The sequence below is a fragment of the Rhodofomes roseus genome, assembly GCF_022264815.1.
Source record: "Rhodofomes roseus strain CIRM-BRFM 1785 chromosome Unknown C8Q71scaffold_8, whole genome shotgun sequence".
Lineage (NCBI taxonomy): Eukaryota > Fungi > Basidiomycota > Agaricomycetes > Polyporales > Fomitopsidaceae > Rhodofomes > Rhodofomes roseus.
Genome location: NW_025952964.1, coordinates 1,472,913 through 1,495,448, shown reverse-complemented (window position 1 = coordinate 1,495,448; position 22,536 = coordinate 1,472,913). Strand labels below are relative to the sequence as shown.

The 22,536-nt window shown below is 58.0% G+C and overlaps 6 protein-coding genes across 6 annotated transcripts; 3 read left to right on the top strand and 3 right to left on the bottom strand.

Moving 5' to 3' along the window:
* Nucleotides 1–735: 735 nt before the first annotated feature.
* On the top strand, nt 736–1,468 carry C8Q71DRAFT_857202 (uncharacterized protein; the record flags this gene model as incomplete). The annotated part of the gene is made up of 2 exons (XM_047927384.1): nt 736–1,274; nt 1,330–1,468. 2 exons carry the CDS (start codon nt 736–738, stop codon nt 1,466–1,468), a joined length of 678 nt encoding a protein of 225 aa, XP_047780072.1.
* Nucleotides 1,469–2,529: 1,061 nt separating this feature from the next.
* Nucleotides 2,530–4,620, top strand: C8Q71DRAFT_574475 (L-tyrosine:2-oxoglutarate aminotransferase). Its single transcript, XM_047919454.1, has 5 exons — nt 2,530–2,839; nt 2,899–3,403; nt 3,458–3,555; nt 3,613–4,232; nt 4,290–4,620. The coding sequence occupies exons 1-5, from the start codon at nt 2,719–2,721 to the stop codon at nt 4,389–4,391; spliced, it is 1,446 nt and encodes a 481-aa protein (XP_047780071.1). The 5' UTR covers nt 2,530–2,718; the 3' UTR covers nt 4,392–4,620.
* Nucleotides 4,621–4,755: 135 nt separating this feature from the next.
* Nucleotides 4,756–5,715, top strand: C8Q71DRAFT_706342 (ATPase V1/A1 complex subunit E; the record flags this gene model as incomplete). The annotated part of the gene is made up of 6 exons (XM_047920500.1): nt 4,756–4,809; nt 4,869–4,949; nt 5,007–5,089; nt 5,137–5,451; nt 5,506–5,593; nt 5,653–5,715. The coding sequence occupies 6 exons, from the start codon at nt 4,756–4,758 to the stop codon at nt 5,713–5,715; spliced, it is 684 nt and encodes a 227-aa protein (XP_047780070.1).
* A 366-nt stretch (nt 5,716–6,081) lies between these two features.
* On the bottom strand, nt 6,082–7,919 carry C8Q71DRAFT_706586 (VHS-domain-containing protein; the record flags this gene model as incomplete). Its single annotated transcript, XM_047920512.1, has 4 exons — nt 6,082–6,963; nt 7,019–7,297; nt 7,353–7,722; nt 7,774–7,919. 4 exons carry the CDS (start codon nt 7,917–7,919, stop codon nt 6,082–6,084), a joined length of 1,677 nt encoding a protein of 558 aa, XP_047780069.1.
* A 477-nt stretch (nt 7,920–8,396) lies between these two features.
* On the bottom strand, nt 8,397–9,376 carry C8Q71DRAFT_796366 (NAD-P-binding protein; the record flags this gene model as incomplete). Its single annotated transcript, XM_047925676.1, has 6 exons — nt 8,397–8,537; nt 8,562–8,785; nt 8,856–8,895; nt 8,958–9,105; nt 9,163–9,311; nt 9,347–9,376. The coding sequence occupies 6 exons, from the start codon at nt 9,374–9,376 to the stop codon at nt 8,397–8,399; spliced, it is 732 nt and encodes a 243-aa protein (XP_047780068.1).
* An 11,576-nt stretch (nt 9,377–20,952) lies between these two features.
* On the bottom strand, nt 20,953–22,442 carry C8Q71DRAFT_755728 (uncharacterized protein). The gene is made up of 5 exons (XM_047923562.1): nt 22,252–22,442; nt 21,910–22,171; nt 21,706–21,850; nt 21,614–21,653; nt 20,953–21,556 (listed from the first exon to the last, which is right to left on the bottom strand). Exons 1-5 carry the CDS (start codon nt 22,283–22,285, stop codon nt 21,177–21,179), a joined length of 861 nt encoding a protein of 286 aa, XP_047780067.1. The 5' UTR covers nt 22,286–22,442; the 3' UTR covers nt 20,953–21,176.
* Between the last annotated feature and the right edge of the window lie 94 nt (nt 22,443–22,536).

Here is a 22,536-nt window from a genome sequence, read left to right as displayed (position 1 = left end):
TGACCCAATATGTTAACTCAGATCATCGTCAGTCTTCTCGTGTCTAGGCTGTGACAATGGGGACGACGGGCGAAGCCTCGCGGCCCAATGTGCGACAACGGATAACAAGGGGGATTCCTGATTAGGGTGTGGCCCCGATGCTACTGCGGCGCGCCGTCGAGCCGTAAGGGCCATGTCTCACATCGCGTCCATTGTCCTGTGCGCTAACGATTTCCCCAGCGTTCGCGTATATAATGGCCTGGCGCAGGAGTGGGGCGACGAGTGTCCGGCCCTAGACCTGATCTCGTCCCTCAAGTTCTCCTTTAACGCCCCTTGAACAGGGAGCTTCTGCTTCTACTATCCTAAACACCTCTAATCGCCATCACTGAGTCGTATAGTGCAAGACATCGGCGAGATGAACGCCTATCCCGGTAATCATTGGATTGAATGGAGGTACCTATAACGTCATGGGTTCCCGGAATTCTGTCGAGTTAACAATGCTTTGATAGTGCCCAGGCTACCGCTACAAGCAGCACGGTTCCAGGTGTCAATGCCGCAGGGTATCAGGCGACGGCGGCGGCGGCGGGCCAACATCTGCAGATGGCGCACACTCATATGCTCTACAATCACTGGCAGCCTTCGCCTCTGACAAATGTCTGGCAGCCAGTGACGTTCCCTTACCCGGTGGATCAACTGGGTTCCCTTCCTCTTACTTCCGCGCAACTGGATGGAATCCAGCCTCACGCTTGGTCTCTCATGAGTCCTGTCGCTACCGGCTCCAGCACTCAGCCTGGGCCGACGAGTCAACCCCACTCAGCGTCGCCACTGGCCACGCTCGAAAACGAAGCACGAGATAGTACGCAGCGTCAGCAAAGCCCTGCTCAGAACGCTTCGACCCCGGAGCAACTGTCCTTGGATATTGCTTTCTACGATCTCCAGGCCCGTCAGCCGGACTCTCATGAACCAATATTCGTCGCGGAGAGATCCGAGGTTCATCATTTGGATGCGCCCTTCCCTTGTGCGATCGACGGCTGCATGACCTATATCGCGCCGAAGAATCAAGATATCAAGGACCACCTTGCATATGCCCACTCAATACGAGATCCCGTCCGATGTCCCTGGCCAGACCATCTGTGCAAGGACAAACACGACCTGAAGGATGCGCGTACCGTGTGCCGTCACATCAGAGAACGGCACGGGTGGAAGTTCACTTGGCGATGCCCCTGGTGTAGGAAGGACTATCCGCCGGGTATGAGGAGGGACAGCGCACGTAGACTAAACAAGGATTGCTTCGAGTAAGTGTTCATCGTCGTTTCTAATGCGCAGTAACTAAGTCATGATTCTCCACAGTAAAGAGCAGGCCAAGCGTCAAGTCCAGCTGGTCATCGCGGAGGTGACGAAGCTCATTGAGGAGCGACCAGAACTAGCAGAAGATCTGCTCGCGTCGTGCCCGTCAGTCTTCGAAGGCCTGAATGCACCCCAGGAGTAGACACTTGGGGAAGCGTCGCTCTCCGAGGTCGAATGACCTTCATTCCCTGATAAAGAACGACATTTCCAGCGATGGTCTTTCATTCTTCGAAGCTCCAGTATCATCTCACGTTATCACGACAGTCCGTCACCGCTGTGCGGTCGACTAGACTACGACCATATAATCCACTTTCCTTTCCGACCTTTGTAGCCCATAGAACGTCTCGATCTCTCGTCACTATAATCACACTCTTTCGTGTTGTCATCTGTCGCTCTCTCGTACCTTCCCGATGTATCCCATACTCTATATCGTGATCCCACAATATATTCCAGTTATAGCGTACTTCAAAGGTCGCACATCAATCCGAAGACGTGTCTGGCACCTTCCTCTGTGATATGCTGTTCGCGAACAGCAACGTGTGCGGCACTCGTCCCACATTTCGAGCGTACCCGAGTTTGAGCCGATGTGCTCGGTGTGCTCGGTGGGGAGAGGTAAGTCTGTGTGCCTCATGCGTGCGGCGTGTTCGTCAATGATGTGCGAGTAACGCGCAACGGAAACCTACTAATCAACCACCAGTCAGCGATGCCTGGCAAACTACCGTACGTCACACGTTCGACACCGGAGTCGAGAATTCAGAGTCGTTTGGTACGAATGCTCATCTCAAAAGCGACCTGGACCAACAAATGAGTACTACGCTGCATTCTCAGACTGCGCCACCACCCGTCTTACCTGTGGCGTTGCGATCAACGATCATACAGGAATGTCAATGCCACGGAGATGTCACTATATTCGCGGAGTCCTGTCAGTTGCGCCCCATTATGATGGCAGAGCTCGGTGACATACCTGAGGCCGATCCATTCGGGTGTCCAGTCACTTCCACACCGCACCCGTGAGCACGAAGTCCTCTTGGTCTGAACCTCGTGCACCCATCATATCAAGGCATAGTTCGCGGGATGCCGTAGGAATCACTTGGGAACCGCTTGATCCGGCGTTGACAACGGAACGAAGATATATACTCTGAATCCACGCTGTCTATCGATCTTTAACACCAGAACGGAACGCCCACTGGCTGTTGCCACTGCCACACGATTGACGTATACCGCCAGCCCGCTTCAAGGTGCGATCTTGCCGGAGTGTGGAGACGGGCACACCCCGATTCCTCTTAAGACCACACGCACACCGTGCCCCGCTGCAGGCTTCACCGCCCCGAAGCCCCGCGGGTCCATCTAGCATACTTACTGTGCGACCGTCGCTGACGAATCCCGCGGACAATGGCTAGCGTCGATCTGTCCCATCATCTCTCCGCAGAGGCGCGTCTGCGCAAGCCCACGGCCATGAAAGAGATCTGGCGGCTCGCGTCGCGCAAGCCGAACATGGTCTCCCTAGCCAACGGTCCGTGAGTTCATAATCTGGAGCACTGCAGTGGCCCTTACAGACGACCCACGACGCAGGTGACCCGCCCAACATCCTCTACCCAATCAAAAGGGTGTCGTTTGAGATCGCCTCCCCCTCGGGCGACGACCCCGTCGCGTCCTGGAAGACGGAGAGCGCAAACACGCCCACGCAGGTCATCGGCGCGACGCGCGACGGCCCGTCCGTCCTCCCTGTCAAGAAGGCCATGCAGTACACGAACGGGGCCGGGCACGTCGAGACGCAGAAAGCGGTCTCCGAGCTCGCGCACGCATACCACCACCCGCCGAATCACGTCATAACCTTGACGCTCGGGAACGGGGACGCTGTGACGAAGTGCTTTCGGCTGTTCGGGAATCCTGGCGACCACTTCCTCGCAGACGAGTTCACATTCAGCGCACTCGTCCAAGCGGCCATACCTCAAGGGATCAAATGGGTGCCGGTTCGAATGGACGATAGAGGGATGATCCCTGAGCGATTGGAAGAGATCTTGACTAGCTGGGATGCCGCACGGGGACCAAGACCGCACGTTCTCTACACGATCCCGTCAGTATGAACAGCGACGCACTGCATAGTGTAAAACTGACCACGAGAGAGTAGATGTGGACAAAATCCCACAGGTTCGACATTGAGCGTAGAGCGGCGCGGGAAGATCTATGAGCTTGCGCAACGGTTTGACCTCATAATCATAGAAGACGGTAAGCGGGATCCGGAGGCTAGCATAACTTCAGAGAGATTGCTGACGACTCCTGTAGATCCATATTACTTCCTGCAGTTCCCGTCGTCAGACGCTACTGCAGCCCCGAAGTCCACGCCATCCTTCGTTTCGTTGGACGTAGATGGCCGTGTCGTCCGCGTCGACTCGTTCAGCAAAGTAATTGCGCCCGGCATGCGACTCGGCTGGATAACATCCAGCACGCAGTTCCACGAACAGCTAGTTGCCCTCACGGACTCCTCCAGCCAGCATCCTCATGCCTTCGGACAAATATTCCTTAGCGAGCTCCTAGGTCCAGAAGGATGGCAGCTACCGGGGTTCGACAAGTGGGTACGCGGACTCGGGATGGAGTACAAGCGCCGTTGCGAATTCTTCCTGGACTTGTTCGCCAAAGAAGTCGCCACTACGGGATTCGCGGAGGCAATCCCACCAGAAGCAGGTATGTTCGTTTGGACGCGGATCTATGTCGAGAAGCATCCCAGATACCGGAAAGAAGTTGCGGGCGTAGAGGGAGCTAGAGGTCCTCGCACGAACTGCAAGAAGTTGATGGAGGAGCTGTTCGACACATGCCTCGACGAAGGACTGGTGGTGATGCCCGCGTCCATCTTCAAAGTGGACTCAGACCCGCATTACACCGATCCTGAAGACAACATCGAGGACGTGAGTATGATTTTCGCGCATGGCTTTGATGCTCCGCTAAACCGCCGTGCTTCGTAGCGCCTGAACTATTTCCGTCTCACATTCTGTGGGACAGAGGAGACCATGAGAACGGGTTTGTCGACTCTCGGAAGAGGTCTCAGAGTCTTCTTCGCGAATTAGGGACCAATGGATGCGAATTTTGTTCGATTAGGGAGAGGAATATAACATGTAGTCAATCCCAAGATAATCCTGGGTTCAAACCGACACGTATTTGAGACAACATGGCTCGTACCTGCTTAGCCTTCAGCTACAACAGGTAGCTTTGTCTCGTTTGTATTCGCTAGGCTCGCTGCATTCACGAACAAAGTCGTATGGTGGTGGTCGAGGTGAGGGTTAAATAAGAAAGAAGCGCTGCAGCAGCCACCGCGGTCAAGGGCGCTTGAGCTACCTAACATGGCGATGACCTCAGGCTGCCCTCGTCGTCCGCTGCTACCAGCATCTCTTTCTATCTTTCGTCAACCAGCCTACGAAGTAACAAGGCACGATGGCGTTGAGGCCGCTGAACGACGATGAAGTGCTTACGGAGATGAACAAGATGGTGTGCACACTGTGACACATAACGAAAGGACCGACTCATGATGCTGCTGCTGTGGCCAGGTGGCCTTCATCAGGCAGGAGGCGATGGAGAAAGCGCGAGAGATTCGCGTGAAGGCCGACGAGGAGTTTGCGATTGAGAAGGTGCGTGTATACCTTGTGCTGTAGTTGAGCTGGTCACTAAGTCCAGGGCGGCTCTAGGCGAGACTAGTCAAGCAGGAGCAGCAAGCCATCGACGCACAGTACGAGAAGAAGCGCAAGGGCGCCGAGGTTGCACAGAAGATGTGCGTTGCGCAATACCCATACGTCTCTTCTAATGACCCTCGTGCAGTGCGCAGTCGACCTTGACGAACAAGTCTCGCCTCCGGCTTCTCCAGCAGCGTGAGGAGCACCTGCAGGATCTCTTCAACTCCGCGCGCCAGCTCGTCAACGATCTCGCGCAGGACGAGTCGCGCTACGTGCAATTCCTCGAGGGCGTGATTGTGCAGGGCTCGCTCCAGCTCCTCGAGCCGGACGTCACCGTCCACGCGCGCGAGCAGGACGTCGAGATTGTCACTCGGGCGGCGGAGGGCGCGTCGAAGCAGTACAATGAAATTAGCGGGCGGACGGTGAACGTCACGGTAGAGGGGACACTCAGCAAGGATCTGTGAGTTTTGATGCTCTCTCACTGATCAGTTGTTGATTATGGCTCGTGCTGTAGTGCCGGCGGTGTGAAGCTCGTCAGCGGGACCTCACGTATCACGCTTGACAATACGCTCGATGAGCGGCTGAGACTACTGGAGGATAGGGTGTGTTCGATTTTGTGGTGTACAGCCTTCGTCGCACTAACATCGAATCGTGCCTCCAGATGCTGCCAGAGATCCGGAACAATCTGTTTGGCTCGAACCCGAACCGCAAGTTCTACTCGTAACTGGTTAGTACGATACCCCTGTGGCTCTGTCTCGGATCGTCCGCCTCTGCAAACACCTACTGTATATCGCTTGCCGCTATGAGCCTGTGGACATCAGAACACAAGCCTGGCACTGCGTTCAAGATATCGATCACTCCACCTGAGTCTGTAGCTTGATGAAATTTAGTGGCGGGAAGTGCAAGATTCAGTGCGCCACAATTTCTCACCTCGCCTATGACTGGGAACATCCATAAGGAGACTTCTAACAAATGGCTAGCACGTTGAACAAACTCATAACAATATTTTCGCACAAAACAACAGTAGATACTCCACATAGGCCCGCCGCCCGCCTACACAACTGAGTCCATCTAACCCGATAACCAAGAATCAGAACAACCCCACCAGGTCTGCGAATGGGTCCTTCCCGCCTTGTGCCTGCGACCCGTTCGCAGGTGTCGCGCTTGGTGTACCCGTCTGTTGCTGGAACATACTTGATTGGTGTTGCTGCTGCTGAGAATGCATCGACTGGTGCGTCTGTTGAGGCTGTATCGACTGTGCGCCCGCGAAGTAGTTTGGCGTCGACGGTGCCTGGGGCGTGCCCAGGCGGATGCTTCCCAGCTGTGCAGGCGACCCCGCCCCTGGGCGCGATGCGAGGTTGAGCATCGGCGGCGAGCCCGCACCGATGCCCATGCCGTTCGCAAAGCCATTTGAAGGCGTCGGCGCGGCCATTGGTGTGCTTGATCCGCTTTGCGAGCCCATACCCATACCCATACTCATCCCCATGTGTGAGCCCGTACCCAAGCCCATTCCTCCTCTCATGCCCATGCCCATGCCTGAACCCATCCCGGTTCCCATGTGCATCCCAGCGCCCATGCCACCCATCCCGCTCATTATCGGCTGCTGCATGCCCGTCGCCTGCGGAGGCTGTGTCTGGAACTGCGACTGCGCCGTCGCAGGACCGGGTCCGAACAGACTCGCGAGATCGTCCATGGGAGGTTGCTGCCGGGCGGACTGTGCGGGTGCAGACGCGGGTGCATCGTCGAAGTCAATGAGTGAGTCGTTCTGCGCGGCCGCCGTGACCTCCGGCGGCACCGGGTTCGCCGCAGCGGTGAAGTCGCCCTTCTTGTACGAATCCCACCGGTTCAGCACGGTGTTCAGTTGGTCGTTGATCTGCAGGAATGTGTTGAGCGACTCGGGGTCGTCCGTCTCTGCGTTCGAGATCCAGCCCTGGATCTTTGGCCGTGCCGCCGTGAGGATCGAAGCAACTTGCTGGTAGTGAAGCGATAAGTATAGCACGATCCAACAATAACACAGTCGGACTCACATCGTATACATCGCCCTGCGCAAACTGCTCCCCCCGTGCGGTGTCTACGTTGTCGAGCAGCTCGTTGAGCAGGATGACCTTGCTCTCAAGCTTCGTGAGTTCCGTGAGAGCCTGTGAGCGATAGTCGGGTTTCGCGTCGGGGTTCGCGCCCGCGAGCGTCTTCATCAGCTCCTGCGCTGCAGCCAGATCCCGCGGTGTCCCTCTCCGGATGAGCTCCTGCAGCTTCGCCTCTTGCGCCTCCCGGTCCTCCGCCTCTAGCTCGTCTGCAGATTTGAGTGACTGCGGCAATGCATCAGCACTACATCGAGTCACAGGCACGAAGTGCGAGAGGGACACGTACGGAGGCAGAGGCAATGGGCGGCTGGCGCGGTCGGTCACGAAATCGATAGCCCTTGAACGTCAGGAGACGGTGCATGTCCCTGATGTTCCCCAGATCCTCCCTCCACCGCGACTCAGACGCGATGCCCTCCTTCCAGTCGTTTATCAAATCGAGAATACGTGTCATGACCGGTCCCGGGAAGGGCGGCGGGCGTTCGGGGAAGCGGCGGACGAGCTCGTTGAGAAACTCCTTCGTGGATATTTGTAGGTGGAAAGGGTATCCACATGATTGCACGAGGGTCTCGAGCAGAGCAAGGGCGAGCATTGCGATGTGGGGATTGCGGTTATTGACTAGTGTGGCTATCATCATCGCCGCTTCGCGGGGGCTAATCCCAAACCTCAGCTAATGCCAAAAGAGATGTGGAAGTATGCCATACGTATTCGCCTTCTTCTGATTAATATACTCCGCGACCTCGAGATGGAGAGCATAGTTAGGTTCCTGGATATGAGGGCTACATGCCCGCATGACAAGGATTTGCGTCTGCGACGCGCTTGACCTATAGTTTGGCGAGGACGAAAGCATTGTGCTTTCTGACCTCGCGGTAGGGGAGGAGGAGGAAACGGGAGACACAGAGGAGGAGGCAGAAGAGGACGCCGCGGCGGGAAGCTGTGGCTGGGCGGCGTTCAGTAGCGCCCGTGATCTCGAAGCGATCTGGCCCCTTTGACTGAGTCGGGTTTGTGAACCCGGGCCCGAGCTTCGACCGGTTGTATAGCACTCGTATCTCAAAGGAAATATCGTGACTGATGCGCCTCTACATAAGACTTGGGTAGGTCAATCGTAGTGCGGTACATATCATAAAGTCGGCGGCGTGGCGCTGAAGATCGGTCATACCAAAGATGGGAACCCCGACTGCTATAGCGATTGCAGTGGTCTCGGTGGTCAAGTAGTTCAAATGAACCTCTACATCAGAACGATGTGCTTGATCTCAATCAATCATTGCTCTACTAGTACATGTCACCGATACTTTAGCTCCGCAGGTGGCGCGTGGCATTGCTAGTGCTACTCGACTGTAATATCGAAGTCGAGGTCCCGAGAAATACCCTCCCAAATTGAGATATTCTCCAACAACCTCTCGGACTGCTTCTTCGCATACAAGAACGTAGGTCTCCCCAAGAGCAGCCACGATGGCAGGGGCATCCCCTGCGCCTTTCACTCTCTCTTAACGACGTCCACAAGAACGTCCATGGCTTTAGCCGGATCACCTTGTGCGTGGTTCCAGTGCTCGTGCATCTCCCTCAGAGAATCCTCGCGATAGCCATCGTAATCTGCGAAGTGGTGATTCATAGTGTAGGGCGTGTTCAGTTGGCTGGTCCGGGAGCCACCCGGGATCGCAAGGAGGACGTGGATGCCAAATTGTGCAACTTCAACGGCGAGGGACTCGCTGATAGCTGGGTGCATTCAATACTGTTCAGTGCCAGTGACGGATGTAATTATGCAAAAGACGCGACGGCCGCTCACCGTGTATGGCCGCTTTGGTGGCGAGATACGACGAGTCAATCTACCAATCCACGTCGACAGGGTCAGAACGCCGAGCACCACAGCGCATGGGTTCATCGAGACGTACGGGAATATTGGCCTGCCAGACGATCGACTGCCTAGGAATATGATGAGCCCCGACTTCCGTCGGCAGCAGTGCGGCAGTATAGTGTTGGTAACCTTTACAGCGCCGAAGACATTTGTCTCAAACACTGCTCTCATGAGGTCCGCCCTAATCGCATGTCAGACTCGGAAGCACAAAACCCAGCCATCGTCAGGAACGACGTACCCGCCTTCTTCCAGCACAGCATTGGAACCGCGACCTGCGTTGTTCACCAAGACGTCTATACGTCCCCACACCGCCCAAGCTTCGTCAACGACCTTGCCGATATTCTCTTCCGAGTCCGTGACGTCGAGCATAATGACGCGTAGCCGAGCCTTTTGGTCATCCGTTACAGCGAAAACGTCAAGACTGTCCTTGCGCCGTACGGTGGCGATGACATGGTCTCCTCGCTGTAGAATGGAATTGACGAGACAATTTCCTAGACCTGAAGATGTCCCTGTAGGACGAGAAGTCAACGCTGTGTCTCTGCGATATGCGCTGAGTCGCGCGATCATAGAGCGCGCGCATACGGCATCCAAATAAAACCGAGAGTGATACACATTGGTGCATCAGAACTTCTCTGATTTCGGTTAAGGGCTGTGACGGGCCGTAACGGTTGCTAAAATTCCGATTTTACATAGTGTCAGCGTATCACTCGTTAGCAAGACCTGTCGCATTTTAGAAGGTTGGGAAGATGTGGCGATCGCCTCGCTAGATAGTCGTTACGTAGCCATAACAGTTCACACAACCGTCAGCGCGTCAGCAAGCGTCACTGCTGTGGCTCTCATTCTCCGGTTCCGTGCTCAATGCACTGGCAATAGGTTTCATTTTTCGAAATATGCTACACATGATATACTAGGATGTACTAACAAGCAGCCTGCACAAACCACCCAGGCACAGACCTGCCGCAGCGGGTACGGGTTGTATGCGGGTAATGCGGGTTGGCAGGTGAGTCAACCGGTCGGCGAGTGAGTCATACGTGCGGCTGAGCGCAGATGTGCGATCGTGCAGGTGTGCGAGGGATCATGCGGGCAAGTGGGCGGGCTGGGGAACATGTGTGCGGGTGATTCAGCGTAGGCGGGCAAGGAGCGAGTGGGATACTCACCATAGTGGGTAGTGTCCCTCCTTCCTCCTCAGTGGTTCCCCGAGCTGCGCATGCAGTGGGATGCCCCCCAGCTGGATATCCGGGGGTTGTAGAACCGCAGCACGGGCGGGCGCAGTTATCAGCTTTCGTGCAGTCTACGCGTGCGCCTCACGCGCGTGCTTCACACCCAGTTGGGCTCGCCGATCTTCAAGCAATGCGTTCGTGCGGGGCTGTGGGGGTGTACCCATTGTTCGGGAATGCGTGCGCGTCCGGCCTCCCGTGAAACGTCACCGGAGTCGGGCATCATTGCCTTGACCGCAGGCGCGGGTGCAGCAGTCTTCGCCCGTCCAAGGCATGCCAGGATGTGCGCTGCTTGGGTGGCCAACCGGGAGGCCCGTGGCGGCGGCTGCAGTGGAAGACGGGTCGTCGCCAGACCAACGTGAGGGCGCGGTGGCGGTGGCAAGGAAGAACTTGAGGCGGTTGAGGCGGTTGATGAACTCACACTCCTCGTGTGTGAGCGACCGCGTAAGGCCGCCGTGTGGGCCGGGCCCGTGGGTCATCGCGTCGGCGATCGACTCGGACAGCGCAGCGGTGGTGTGCGCGTTGTCCGAGCCATGCTCGCTATGCGCGGGATCTCCCTCCGTGTCCGCAAGCAGCTCGTGCTGCCCGCGCGAGCGCAGGGGGTGGGCGGTCTACTCCTCAGGCTCGGGTGCGCGTGCGCCTGCCGTGGCTGGTGGCTATATGGAGGGCGCACGGGGAGGGCTGCTGGGCTGCGAAGGCGGGCTGGAAGGAGGTGGAGGCGGACGCGATGTGCAGCGGTGCTGGGTGGTGGAGTGCTGCGGCCGGATATGGTGCTATGCTTCGGACGGAAGTGAGCGTGTCGAGTAATGACAGACGCGCGCCGTGATCATGTTAAGAGAATGAGTGGAGGACGCAGTACTGAGAAGGCAGATGTACGGGGTACTCACTGGAGATATCCTACCGTTCTCCTGACATCCCTGCATTCCTTGTTGGGCCCGCTTCGGTGTGTTGGCTACTCGAGCCTTCACGGCAGCTCCAGGGCGAGCGAGATGCAATCATTTCCACGTTGATTGTCTCACAAATGACGACATGCACGCTGAGTACACTAGATGAGGTTCGGGAATAGCGCATGTACGATGCGGGCATACCTCTCAGCATGAACGTGGGTAAGCTGCCGCGGTCGTTCTTCGGGGCGGGCGGTGCGATGTTCGACGCCGCAGGCATACCCGGCGTCGACATGTCCTCAGACAGCAACGCGTCCCCACCGAGCGCATCGAGGAGCTCCGCTTGCCTCGTCTTCTTGCTGCTCCGAGTCCCGGTCCCCTAAGCTGACAATGTCGTCGAACGCCCCCAGAAGGTTGAACGCGTGCTTCGTGATATCGCGCTGCTCCGAGCAAGCGGGCAGAGGAGCGGGAAAGTGGTTGAGAAGACAAGAAGACTCTCAGAGGGTGAGCGGGCGAGACTCAGAGTGAGGACATGCCACGACACCAAGGAGCACCTGGGCCAGGACGCGCAAGTGCCACTGTGGCTTGCCCTAAACCCGTGAAGCGCCGGCGGCCAGTTCACGCTCTCGTTGTGCTCGCGATGGCTTGTCCACCGGGCCAACGCCAGTGATACGGTAGATGGTATGTGCACCCGTTTCCTATACCTCTGCCTTGGCTGACCATGAATGAAGGCAGCGTGCATGTCAAGACGGGGTTGATGACCAAAACAAAATGAACATCGTGCCAATTTCGGTACTACGTCAGACGAGGAGGGCGAGGAGGAGCGGGTCGCCGCGAGTGGGTCAAAAGAAGACTCGGAGGTGAGCCTGTGTATTTTGCTCGTTGTGCACACCGTCCGCCCCGCGCACGAGCCCGGCTACGCGACTGTCCCTCCACGTACTTGTCTGCCCACGCAATCGTTTGCGCGCACGTCCGTTCGCGGCTGACTCGCCGGCGTGCACGTCCATCCACCCTGACTCACCTGCGTGCATATCCTCTTGCTCACCTGTCAGTCTGTTTACTCACCCGCACAATCACTTGCCCGCCTACAACACACACAAGCCTGGCCACGTACCGGAATCATCTGCTCATCCGCGCGCAAATCTACCTAGTATACAAAACCAAACGCGCTTCGAATCCACTCTAGTACCTACTCGCCGGCTCCTTCAATCCCTGCACAGCCATTTGCGCGCTCTGTGGCGCCCCTCACTCCACGTTTCCCTCCCCTTTACCGCGCACGGGCCTCAGGGGCTTGCTGCCACCTAACGAACCCCACCGCGCGCGTGATGCGGCCGCTGCTCATCTCGACCCTTAAACGCGTCACATGCGCCCGTATCATCTGCGTGAACGCCGCCACTCGCCCGCCACTCGCCCGCACGACTTCAAGATCACGAAGCACAACCGTCCATGAAGAGACCAGGTGCGTTCTCAGCTCTGCGTCGAGCACCGGTGACCACGGCGGCCAAAGACCCAGCACGGTCGGAGCGCAACCGATGAGTGGACCCCCCACGCGGAACACGGGCAAGCGAGAGGCGACGGCACACACGCCGACTGCGAGTGCACTGGGCGAATACCCAGCACGCAAGCACAGCCGACGAACGGACCCCACGCGCGTGAGCAAAAGACCGGCCACGGCAACGTTGGGCAAGGCCGGGGCACGCGCAATGCACGCCGACTGCGAGCGTGGAGGGCGAATGCCTACCACGCAAACATGGACGCCAAGCGGTCAGCGCACATACTGGGTGGACAACCGTTAGACAGCATACACGCCAACCGCGAGCGCGCTGGGCAAATGCCCAGCACACAAACACGGCCGACGAACACACGCAGGCGACGACGACACACATGGCGACAACGAGCGCGCCGGGCGAATGCCCAGCACGCAAACGTCACCGCCAAATGGACCGGCGACCGCGCGTGCATGACGGAAGAACGAGCGAGGGCGCGCGGAGGATTAGGCACGGACGGGTCATCAGCGGTGGGCAGGGCCGGGACACGGCAAGAACGGGCAGGCGCGAGGCGGAGTAGTCGGTGCGGATGGTGTGGGTTACAGAGACAGCACTCGGTAGACAGCTAGTGTCAACCCATAACATACTAGATAGTCGTTACATGATGCTCAGCAAACCGTAAGCGCGAGTTCAGCAAAGCGGATGAATTACCCCAATCCCTGTTACATGTTAACACTGTGACAGTTCCGTAGTGCGCTGACGGTATCTAATGAATTTGCGTTAGCATTGGTCAGCGCGTCACCGATCGTTAGAGCTCGTCAGCAATTTCCGACTTCTACTGATGTGCGCGTTATCCGCCGATGGAGGAAGACGACTTTCCACTCACCGGTGACTAGCCACACTTGGGTTCCACTCCACATTATGCTTGCAGTTTGTCCCAGTCGTTGTGCCAGAGGTCGTTGACGAGTGTAAAGCCTTTTTGTACATAGGCTCACCTTTTATATTTCGCAAGCCTGAAGACGCCGTCGGAGTGCGCTGACCTCCAGGCCCGATGCAGTCGGGCCTCTGCCATGCAACAAGGAGATCGATCCGCACGTACTGAGCACTCGTGCGTCATCGACGGCGAAAATGGGAAAACACAACAGGAGATCCGCCAGAGCCTCGCCAACACTACGGAGACTTGCGTAGGTCACTCTATTGCGGGTATGTTTCGCGGTGAATCAATCTGCATTACGATCAGAATGAGTCAGTCTCTAGACCTGCGAGTGATGAGCATAGACCAGACACGCACCGTCGACTCGGATAGAAGGCTTCGGATCTTGAGCCCAATGCTCCAAGTCTGAGTCGTGACCGTGAAACATGGCGTGAACGTCAAAGATCGCACATGCTAATCGCTGGCAGTTCGTGGCCATCATCGTGACAGTCCCCCGTGTGTCAGAATTGAGCAAAGAAGCAGACATCGGGCCACCCTTTCTTGAGGCAGGCTATACTCTGTTGAGGTTGCGGCACGTGATCTCGATCTCGGCCACACCGCACGTGACAGACCGCCGGGGGTGGTTCGTCCTCTCGTCCCCTTCCCCTCTCTTCTCTCCTCAGTCGAGTGTTACCCACGACTGAGGTGAGAGTTCCGCGTTCCATACTTACGATAGTTACTCACGTCCTGCATAGCGTCTGACGGCTGTGCAGGTAACCCTAATTTAGTCGAGTGTTACCCACGACTGAGCGTCTGACGGCTGTGCAGTTCCTACAGGTTATGAGCCCTGGTCGGAGGTTTTGAGCCCCCGCACCAGTACCTGGAACGCACTGATCGCCCGTAGACTTCGTGTAACATCGCAACGCCCACAGAAGCGCGTTCCTGACCCGCATATAGTCACCTCCCCTCGCGTCAAATGACGAAGACTCCCCAGCCGAGTCCGAAAGCACCGGGCCGTGTCTCCTCCATCATGTCCGAACCCGGTAAACTTCCGAGTATTCGCCCCCAGCCGAAGACGATCTCGTCGATCGCGATTCCGTCTTCCATGCATGCCGGCGGCGAGATCCTCGACCGCGCCAAGAGCAACTGGTTCGAGTGGAAGGCGTACGTCGAACGCAGCGCCAAGATGTGCCATCTCTGGCCATACTTCATAGGCTACGTCGAACGTCCCGACCCGGCCGTCGACTCTGCATCCGCTTACAACTTCGACTGCAACGAGATGGTCGCAATCGCTTTCCTCGAGTCCAAGACGAACAAGGAGGAGCAGGTGTTCATCCAGAAGAACGGACCCTCGCTCGCTGCCGTCTGGAAGGCGCTATGCCAACGCCACGAGAAGGAGCCCGGAGCGTACGCGCAGGCAACGCTGATACAGGAGCTGTTCAGCTGCCGGTACGTCCCGACCGAACGTTATTCCGTGACGAGCCTCCGCATGCAGGAGATCGTTGACCGTATCTACAACATCGGTCTCCCATCCGCCGACGTCATGATGACCGTCGCCATGCTGAACGCCATGGCCGGCCACCTGAAGTACCTCCAATCGCAGGTTGGAACCTCCCTGGCTTCCAGTACCCCCGAGATGCCGTACACTTCGGTTGACATCTTCAAACGACTGGACTTCGAGCAGCAAATGAGCGCTGTCGACGCCGTACCCGGCGTGTCCGACGCCCTGGCCGCCTCCGCCCAATCTGGTCGCACGACGCGCATGTGTTCTAACCCAGCGTGCCCTAACCCGAAGGGTCACCTCATCGACACGTGCTTCGCCAAGGGCGGCGGTCTCGAGGACAAGGCTAAACGCGACGAGTATCTGGCCTCCCGCCGCCGTGGTCGTCAGGGCAAGGCGAAAGAAACCGCGGCCGCCGCTACTACTCTCAACGCGCCGACGTCGCTGGCCAAGTCGGCCTCTGTTGACTCCTCAGGCAGGCCGTTCGTCGTCGACACCTCCACGGGCAAAGTGTACTTCCTCAGCGTGGATCCTCCTGCCAGCGCATCTGCCCAGCCCGACCTGGACTCTGACGACTTCTCTGAGCTGGCGAACGTCGCCACTGCCCCCGACTGGGTGGGCGCTGTGGCAACTCCGGCCGACGTACAAGAGTACTCCGCTCTGGTCTCGCTCACCTCCGAAGACAAGGTCTCGCTCAACTGGTCGTCTCACGCTCGTGCCACTGTGGACCCGTCTGCCTACGCTGTCGTCCCGCTGCCCGCTGCCTCTCGTCGCGTGTCCACTGTCGGCTCCGAACCTTTTGTCTTCGACTCAGGCGCCTCTACGCATCTCTCTCCGAACCGTCGTGACTTTCATGAACTGCGTCCAATCGCTCCCCGTGGCATCCGCGGCATCGACGGATCCGTCATTCACGCCTGCGGTGTCGGCAAGGTCAGGCTGCGTATCGGACGTGGCGCCTGCATTGTGCTCGACGACGTTCTCTACGTACCCCGCGCGACCGTGCGTCTAATCAGCATCTCTGCCCTTTGTCGCTCTGTTGCCCGTTACAGGGTCTTGTTTGACGACGAAGGTGTGTCCATCCTGACTCGCGGTGGCGCCGTTGTCGCATCCGGCACTCTCACGGGACGTCGCCTGTACTCGCTGAACGGGATTCCGCCGTCGACCGAACACGCTCTGCTGTCCGCTCGCCTGCCCACTCTCGACACCTGGCATCGTCGCCTGGGTCACGTCAACCATCGGTCAATCTACGACATGGCCCGTCTCCGCTCCGCGAAAGGTATGCCCATCACCCTTTCCCCTGCACCGAACAAATGTGAACACTGTATTCTCGGCAAGCAGACGAGATCAGTTGTTCCAAAGGTGCGGGAGGGGGAGAAGGCTACGCGGAAGTTGGGGCTGGTGTACGTTGACCTGCAAGGGCAGATGGATTCTCGGTCCGCGAACGGAAATGTGTATTCCCTAGACATAATTGACGATCACACGTCGTTTTCCTGGACGATCCCCATTCCGTCTAAGGACGCTGCCGAACCCCGTTTCGAGGCGTGGGCCAATGCTGTCGAAACCGAATCTGGGGAGAAGATCCGCGCCGTGCAGATCGACAACGGCGAGCTGCTCTCTAATGACTTCAAAGCGTTCCTCGCCCGTCGCGGCATATCTCTACGTCTCACCGCCGCGTACACGTCGGCGCACAACGGGCGTGTCGAACGTCTGCACCGCACTCTCATGGATCGAGCCCGTGCGATGCGTCTCGCCGCCAATGTTCCCGCAAATCGTTGGGACGAGTTCCTGCTCACTGCGAACTACCTTACCGTCCGCACGCCCTCGCGCTCTCTCCCTCCAGGTGTCACTCCGTATGAAGCTTGGCACGGTCGAAAGCCGGACCTCTCCCACCTTCGCGAAGTCGGCTGCCGGGCTTTCGTGCTGATTCAGAACAAGCATAACCCGAAGATCTACGAGAGATCTGTCGAGTGCGTGCTCATCGGCTATGGTCTGAACTCGAAGACCTACCGGTGTTATCATCGCGCCTCCCACAAGGTAGTCAGCTCGTTCCACGTCGCCTTCATCGAGTCGCACGAATCCTCTGATGCCATACCGGCCCCGTGTGTCCCTCCCGCTCCGGCTGTCGTGCCCGACGATGACCCTGTGGTTCCAGGTGTCACGTCTGCCTCCGACGCCGTTGCTGCGGACGACCCAATGCCGGCCGTCATGCCCGACGACCTGCCTCCCGCTGCTCACGCGCCCGATGCGGCTGCGCGACTTGCGCCCGCCCCGCCCGCCGTCGAGCCTCGGCGCTCCTCGCGCATCCCCATCCCATCTCTGCGCCGTGCCGAGGCTGATGGCCTGCCTCACGTCACCCGACTACAGCGCACTCTCGACGCCATTCGCGCTCCCGCCCCGCGCCCTCCTTCGGGCTCAGCTGTCCCAGAGCCGTCGCGTGTGTCGGTGGCTCCCGACGCGCCCGACGTCGCCGCGGTGCATGCCCCCGCTGAGCCCCGGGTGCCCCCGGACTTCGTCGTGGACCAACCGCCTCCGGTCGACGAGCCGGACATCCTCGCGCAGCTCGAGGCCCTCGCCGCATCCGACGCCATTCCCATGGACGTCGAGTATCCCGGCGACCCTGCCACGCTGGAGGAAGCTATGTCCGGTCCATTCAAGGCTGAGTGGTCCGCTTCCCTCTCTGACGAGCTCAAGTCTATAAAAGACCTTGGCGTCTACAAGCTCATCCCGCGGTCTCAGGTCCCTGCCGGGCGTCGCATTCTCAAGGGCAAGCCCGTTTTTCGGCTGAAGCGCAACGAGAAGGGTGAGCCTGTGAGGTTCAAGTCTCGCTGGTGTGCGAAGGGCTTCCAGCAGGTGTACGGCCTGGATTACAATCGTACCTCCTCCCCGACGATGCGGATGGAGTCCTTCCGGGTCCTTTTGCACATCGCTGCCTCCCTGGGCTGGGAGATCGAACAGCTCGATGTCAAGACGGCGTTCCTCCATGGCATCTTGCCCGAGGACGAGCACCTTTACATGGAGCAACCCAAAGGGTTCGAGGAGCCGGGCAAGGAGTCCTGGATCTGGGAACTGGTGCGTGGCATCTACGGTACGAAGCAGGGCGGTCGAACGTGGAACGACACGCTCAACGAGTACATGCTGAGCCTTGGCTTCACTCGGCTCTCCTGCGAGCATTGCATATACTACCGTAAGAACGCGCGCGGCATCGTCCTCACTGGGGTGCACGTCGACGATTTCCTGCTCACTTCCAGCACGGCTGTCGCCAAGGAGGAGTTCAAGGCCGAACTGCGTCGCAAATGGGCTATCGCGGAGCTTGGCGATGCACGGTTCTGCATCGGCATCCAAATTGACCGCGATCGTGCCAAACGAACCGTCGCTCTATCCCAGACCGCGCTCATTGACAAGATCATCGCCGAGTTCCGCCTCGACGGCATGGACTGCGCCCCTATTTCCACTCCCATGGACGCCGGTCTTCGCCTATCCCGCACGCAGCACTGTCCCAAGACTCAGGACGAGAAGGACCGCGCCGCGCGACTGCCCTATCGATCACTGGTAGGCTGCCTCATGTACCTTGCCATCGGCACCCGGCCGGACATCGCACTGGCGGTCCAACAGCTAAGCCAATTCCTCGATTGCTACTCGCTGATCCATTGGGATGCCGCGAAACGCGTCGTGCGATACCTGAAGGGCACTCGGGCATTCCGCCTCGAGCTCGGTGGCCCCGACGCCGCAAACCTGAACGGCTTCGCGGACGCCAGTCACGCCGGCTGTTACGACACACGACGCTCGGTCGGGGGCTACTGCTGGAATCTGGGCTCCGGCATCGTATCATGGGCTGCGCGCAAGCAGCCAACCGTCTCGACGTCGACGACAGAAGCCGAATACATCGCCGCCGCCGAGTCATCCAAGGAGGCCATCTGGCTACGCTTCCTGCTCGACGGTATCGGTTTTCCCCAACCAGTCGCCTCCCTAATGCGCGTCGACAGCACCAGCGCGATGTCCCTCTCCACCGATTCCACCTTCCATGCCCGCGTAAAGCACATCGACATTAAATGGCATTATCTACGTGAAGTCGTCGCCGCCAAGCGAGTCGCGCTGCAGCACGTCCCCGGTCATCTGAACGTCGCCGACGCCTTTACCAAACCGCTCGAGCGAAAGCCTTTCCTGACGCTTCGCGCGCGGATGGGCCTTCGTCCTCCATCCGAGGAGGAGCTTGTGCGGTGAGGAGGAGTTTGTCGACGGTGAGGAGGAGTTCTTCGACCATGACACTTTCTTCATTCTTTCACGCTCACATTCCTTTTCATTCATTCTCTCGTCTGCATTGACATTCCCTTACGATACTCTATGACGGACTACGATACATACGACCCACACATACAAGCGAAAACCCACTCACACGCGACACCTACTATACGTACGATATGTTCTCTTCCTGGCCGAGATCTCGTCGACTCCGCGCCGAGGAGGAGTGTTGAGGTTGCGGCACGTGATCTCGATCTCGGCCACACCGCACGTGACAGACCGCCGGGGGTGGTTCGTCCTCTCGTCCCCTTCCCCTCTCTTCTCTCCTCAGTCGAGTGTTACCCACGACTGAGGTGAGAGTTCCGCGTTCCATACTTACGATAGTTACTCACGTCCTGCATAGCGTCTGACGGCTGTGCAGGTAACCCTAATTTAGTCGAGTGTTACCCACGACTGAGCGTCTGACGGCTGTGCAGTTCCTACATACTCATGAACACGAACATCATCGCTCGCGAGTCGACGTCGTGGCTCGACATTGCCAGAGTCACCAGCGTAGCACAGCCGTGTGTCAGCCACCGGACTCACACCACCCGTGCCACCGGCAACCTACCAAACGCGGGAGTGGCGGTGGACGCGGGGGGAGGGCGACAGCGTTGCACGGATTAGGATTGAGGCAGGGACTTACTATATTGTGTACTCTCCAACTTCTCTGGCATTCTCCGCCGGCTTCACTGTCTGACTGTGGGAATCTGATGGAACCACCTTCCATTTTAGGAAATTCCGCGAAGGCGCAGCAACATGTGTTCTCCTGCAGTTTCTTTACATGCCAAGCACTGTGATGATAGGTGCCTTGTAGCTGCAAGCCAAAGCTGGCTGACCGTAGAAGGGGTTTGATGAGCTGTGCCGCTCAAGTTCTGCCCTGAATGTTCAAGGCAGGACTTGAGCAGCCATACCTCATCGGTCTCCATCTCCCTCCACTAGACTCAGACCTTGCCAGGTTGGCATTCTGCGATACTGCTAGCAAGTTGGAGCACCATTCAGGTGTGCTACCGGGGTCACAGAGTTGAGAGGTCTGACAGTACAGCGATCGCCGCTTGTCATTCAGCAACCGCGGCGCGGGCCGCCTCTTCGCTCATTCAACCCGGGCCGGCTTGTATGATCGCTCAAACGCTCAGGCTCCAGTTGCGCCGGTGGACTCTTTGGCCGCCGCCCTGCTCTCTGAAACTCAGAGTCTCAGACACTAACATGTTCTCAGAGTTAATAGGCACCAGTCGCCTAGCCTTCAGAGGGCCAGCGGCCGGCGCCGAGTCGCCTATCGCGGCTAGCCTAAGTTCGCCTTACATCACGGCTCGCCTTTCGCATCGCAGCTCGCCTTTCGCCTTATATTGCAGCTCGCCTTATGCCTTACATCGCGGCTCGCCTTGACTGCGTCGCCTTTCACAACAGATTGGACGGACCTCCTGCCTATATCTTGTAGGTGCCGGCCCTTAGAGGGCGTCCTTAACATGGCTGCGGCTGGGCGACCATCTGGATGTGCCTTTCGTTCCACCTCGCTTTCCGTGATGGCAACGTTACGGCCGCTTTAGCATATGCCGTAGTCGTATACGCCGGTATGTACGTTCCGTAGACAGTAGCAAGACGTGAATTGCCCGATCCGACCGACGAGCTTACGAGTGCTCAAACGCGCAGTGGTGTTACGCCCTGCGGGCCCGGACACCACAGGGCATCACGCTCCGGCGGGGCAATGGTCAGACTGACTCTCATTTGACGTGCCCATTAGACACGCGTTTTGCTCGTGCATTTGCTCTTGAAGGCACTTTCTACTATGTTAGCAATTGCACAACTTCAACGGCGTATCAGATTCGTCGAGGAACGGCCACAACCCACTTCATCGCCTTGAAAGGTCCAATAACAGTAGAGTATACACTGGAGTACCTTCAAGTCGGCAAACGCAGTCAGGTGAAAGTCGTGCCATCGTCTATGCCGAGACTGCTTTAGTATTCGAGCTTGCTCAATCGCAGTCCAGGTCCTTGCCAATGGCTTCCCACTTTGACACGTTGTCCGAGAGCCTCTCGCAGTGTAGTTTTGCCTGCGTATAGGTCGCACTCCCCAGGGGAAGCAGAGGCGGGACCTCCCGGCCCTCCGCGTTCCCCTCGCTCCGCACGACGTCCATCAGAGCCTCCATGGCCTTCTTTGGGTCGCCTTTAGCCCCGTGTCTCCAGTATTCCTCCATGGACGTCAAGATTTGCTCGCGGAACCCGTCGTACTCCACGACATGGGTGTTCTGGGTGTATGTCTGCTTGTCCTGGGACGTGCGGAAGCTGCCAGGGACGGCGAGAAGCACGCGGATCCCGAACTGACCGACTTCGGACGCGAGAGTCTCGCTGAATGCTGAGAAGCGACGGAAGTGAGCTCACAGTAGCTTGCTCAGACATCACTAGCACCTACTGTGTATAGCAGCCTTGGACGCGATGTAGAACGCGGCAGTCTAGACGCTAGACGTATCAGAAGAAGGCCCATCGTGCTGCGGAGGTACTCACAGATATATCCGCCTGCCAAACTGCTCTGCTTCCAATGAAGACGATCAAGCCGGATTTGCGCGATCGCATGTGCGGTAGAACAGCATTCGTGACCTTCAGCACGCCAAAAAAGTTCACATTGAACTGTGCCGTGGCCGCAGATAATCTTACGTCCACGACTTGTCAGTTCCTCGTACGACACGTACGCAGAAAGATGCCACGCACCCTCCTTCCTCGACCAAGCACTGCGAAACGTATCCCGCGTTGTTCACGAGCACGTCGATACGCCCCCAGACGTTCCATGCGTCGTCCAGCTTGCGACGAACGTCGTCCTCGGGTTCTGTCACATCCAGGACCAGAACGTGGAGGCGAGACGTATCGACATCAGTAAGCGAGAAGTCTTCCCGGCGCCGCACTGTAGCGATGACAAGGTCTCCTCGACCTAAAGCAGACGCTACCAGGCATTTTCCCAGTCCCGAAGATGTTCCTGCAAAAGGCCGCCGATAGTCAGGTCAACAGACGCACATGGATCGGGCGATCCGCCATCGTGACACGAAGATCACTCACCGGTGATGAGCCAAACCCTCTGCTCGGCGGTCATACTGCGCAGCGAGGCGATACTCCTGGGCAAGAAACATGTCAGTCGAGAACCAGAAGAGGTCTTGCACGTAACAGTAACGCGAGGATGCGTGAAGCGGCGCACCGTAGCGCGCGCTGCATATGCGACCACACTTACTGTACCGAGTGTGAAACTTAACGGTTCACTGAGTCAGGATCCGCGGTACGCGAAATCCTATGTATCGGCGGAACTAGTACTGCTGCGCGGCTTCAGGAAAACGATTGTTGTCAATA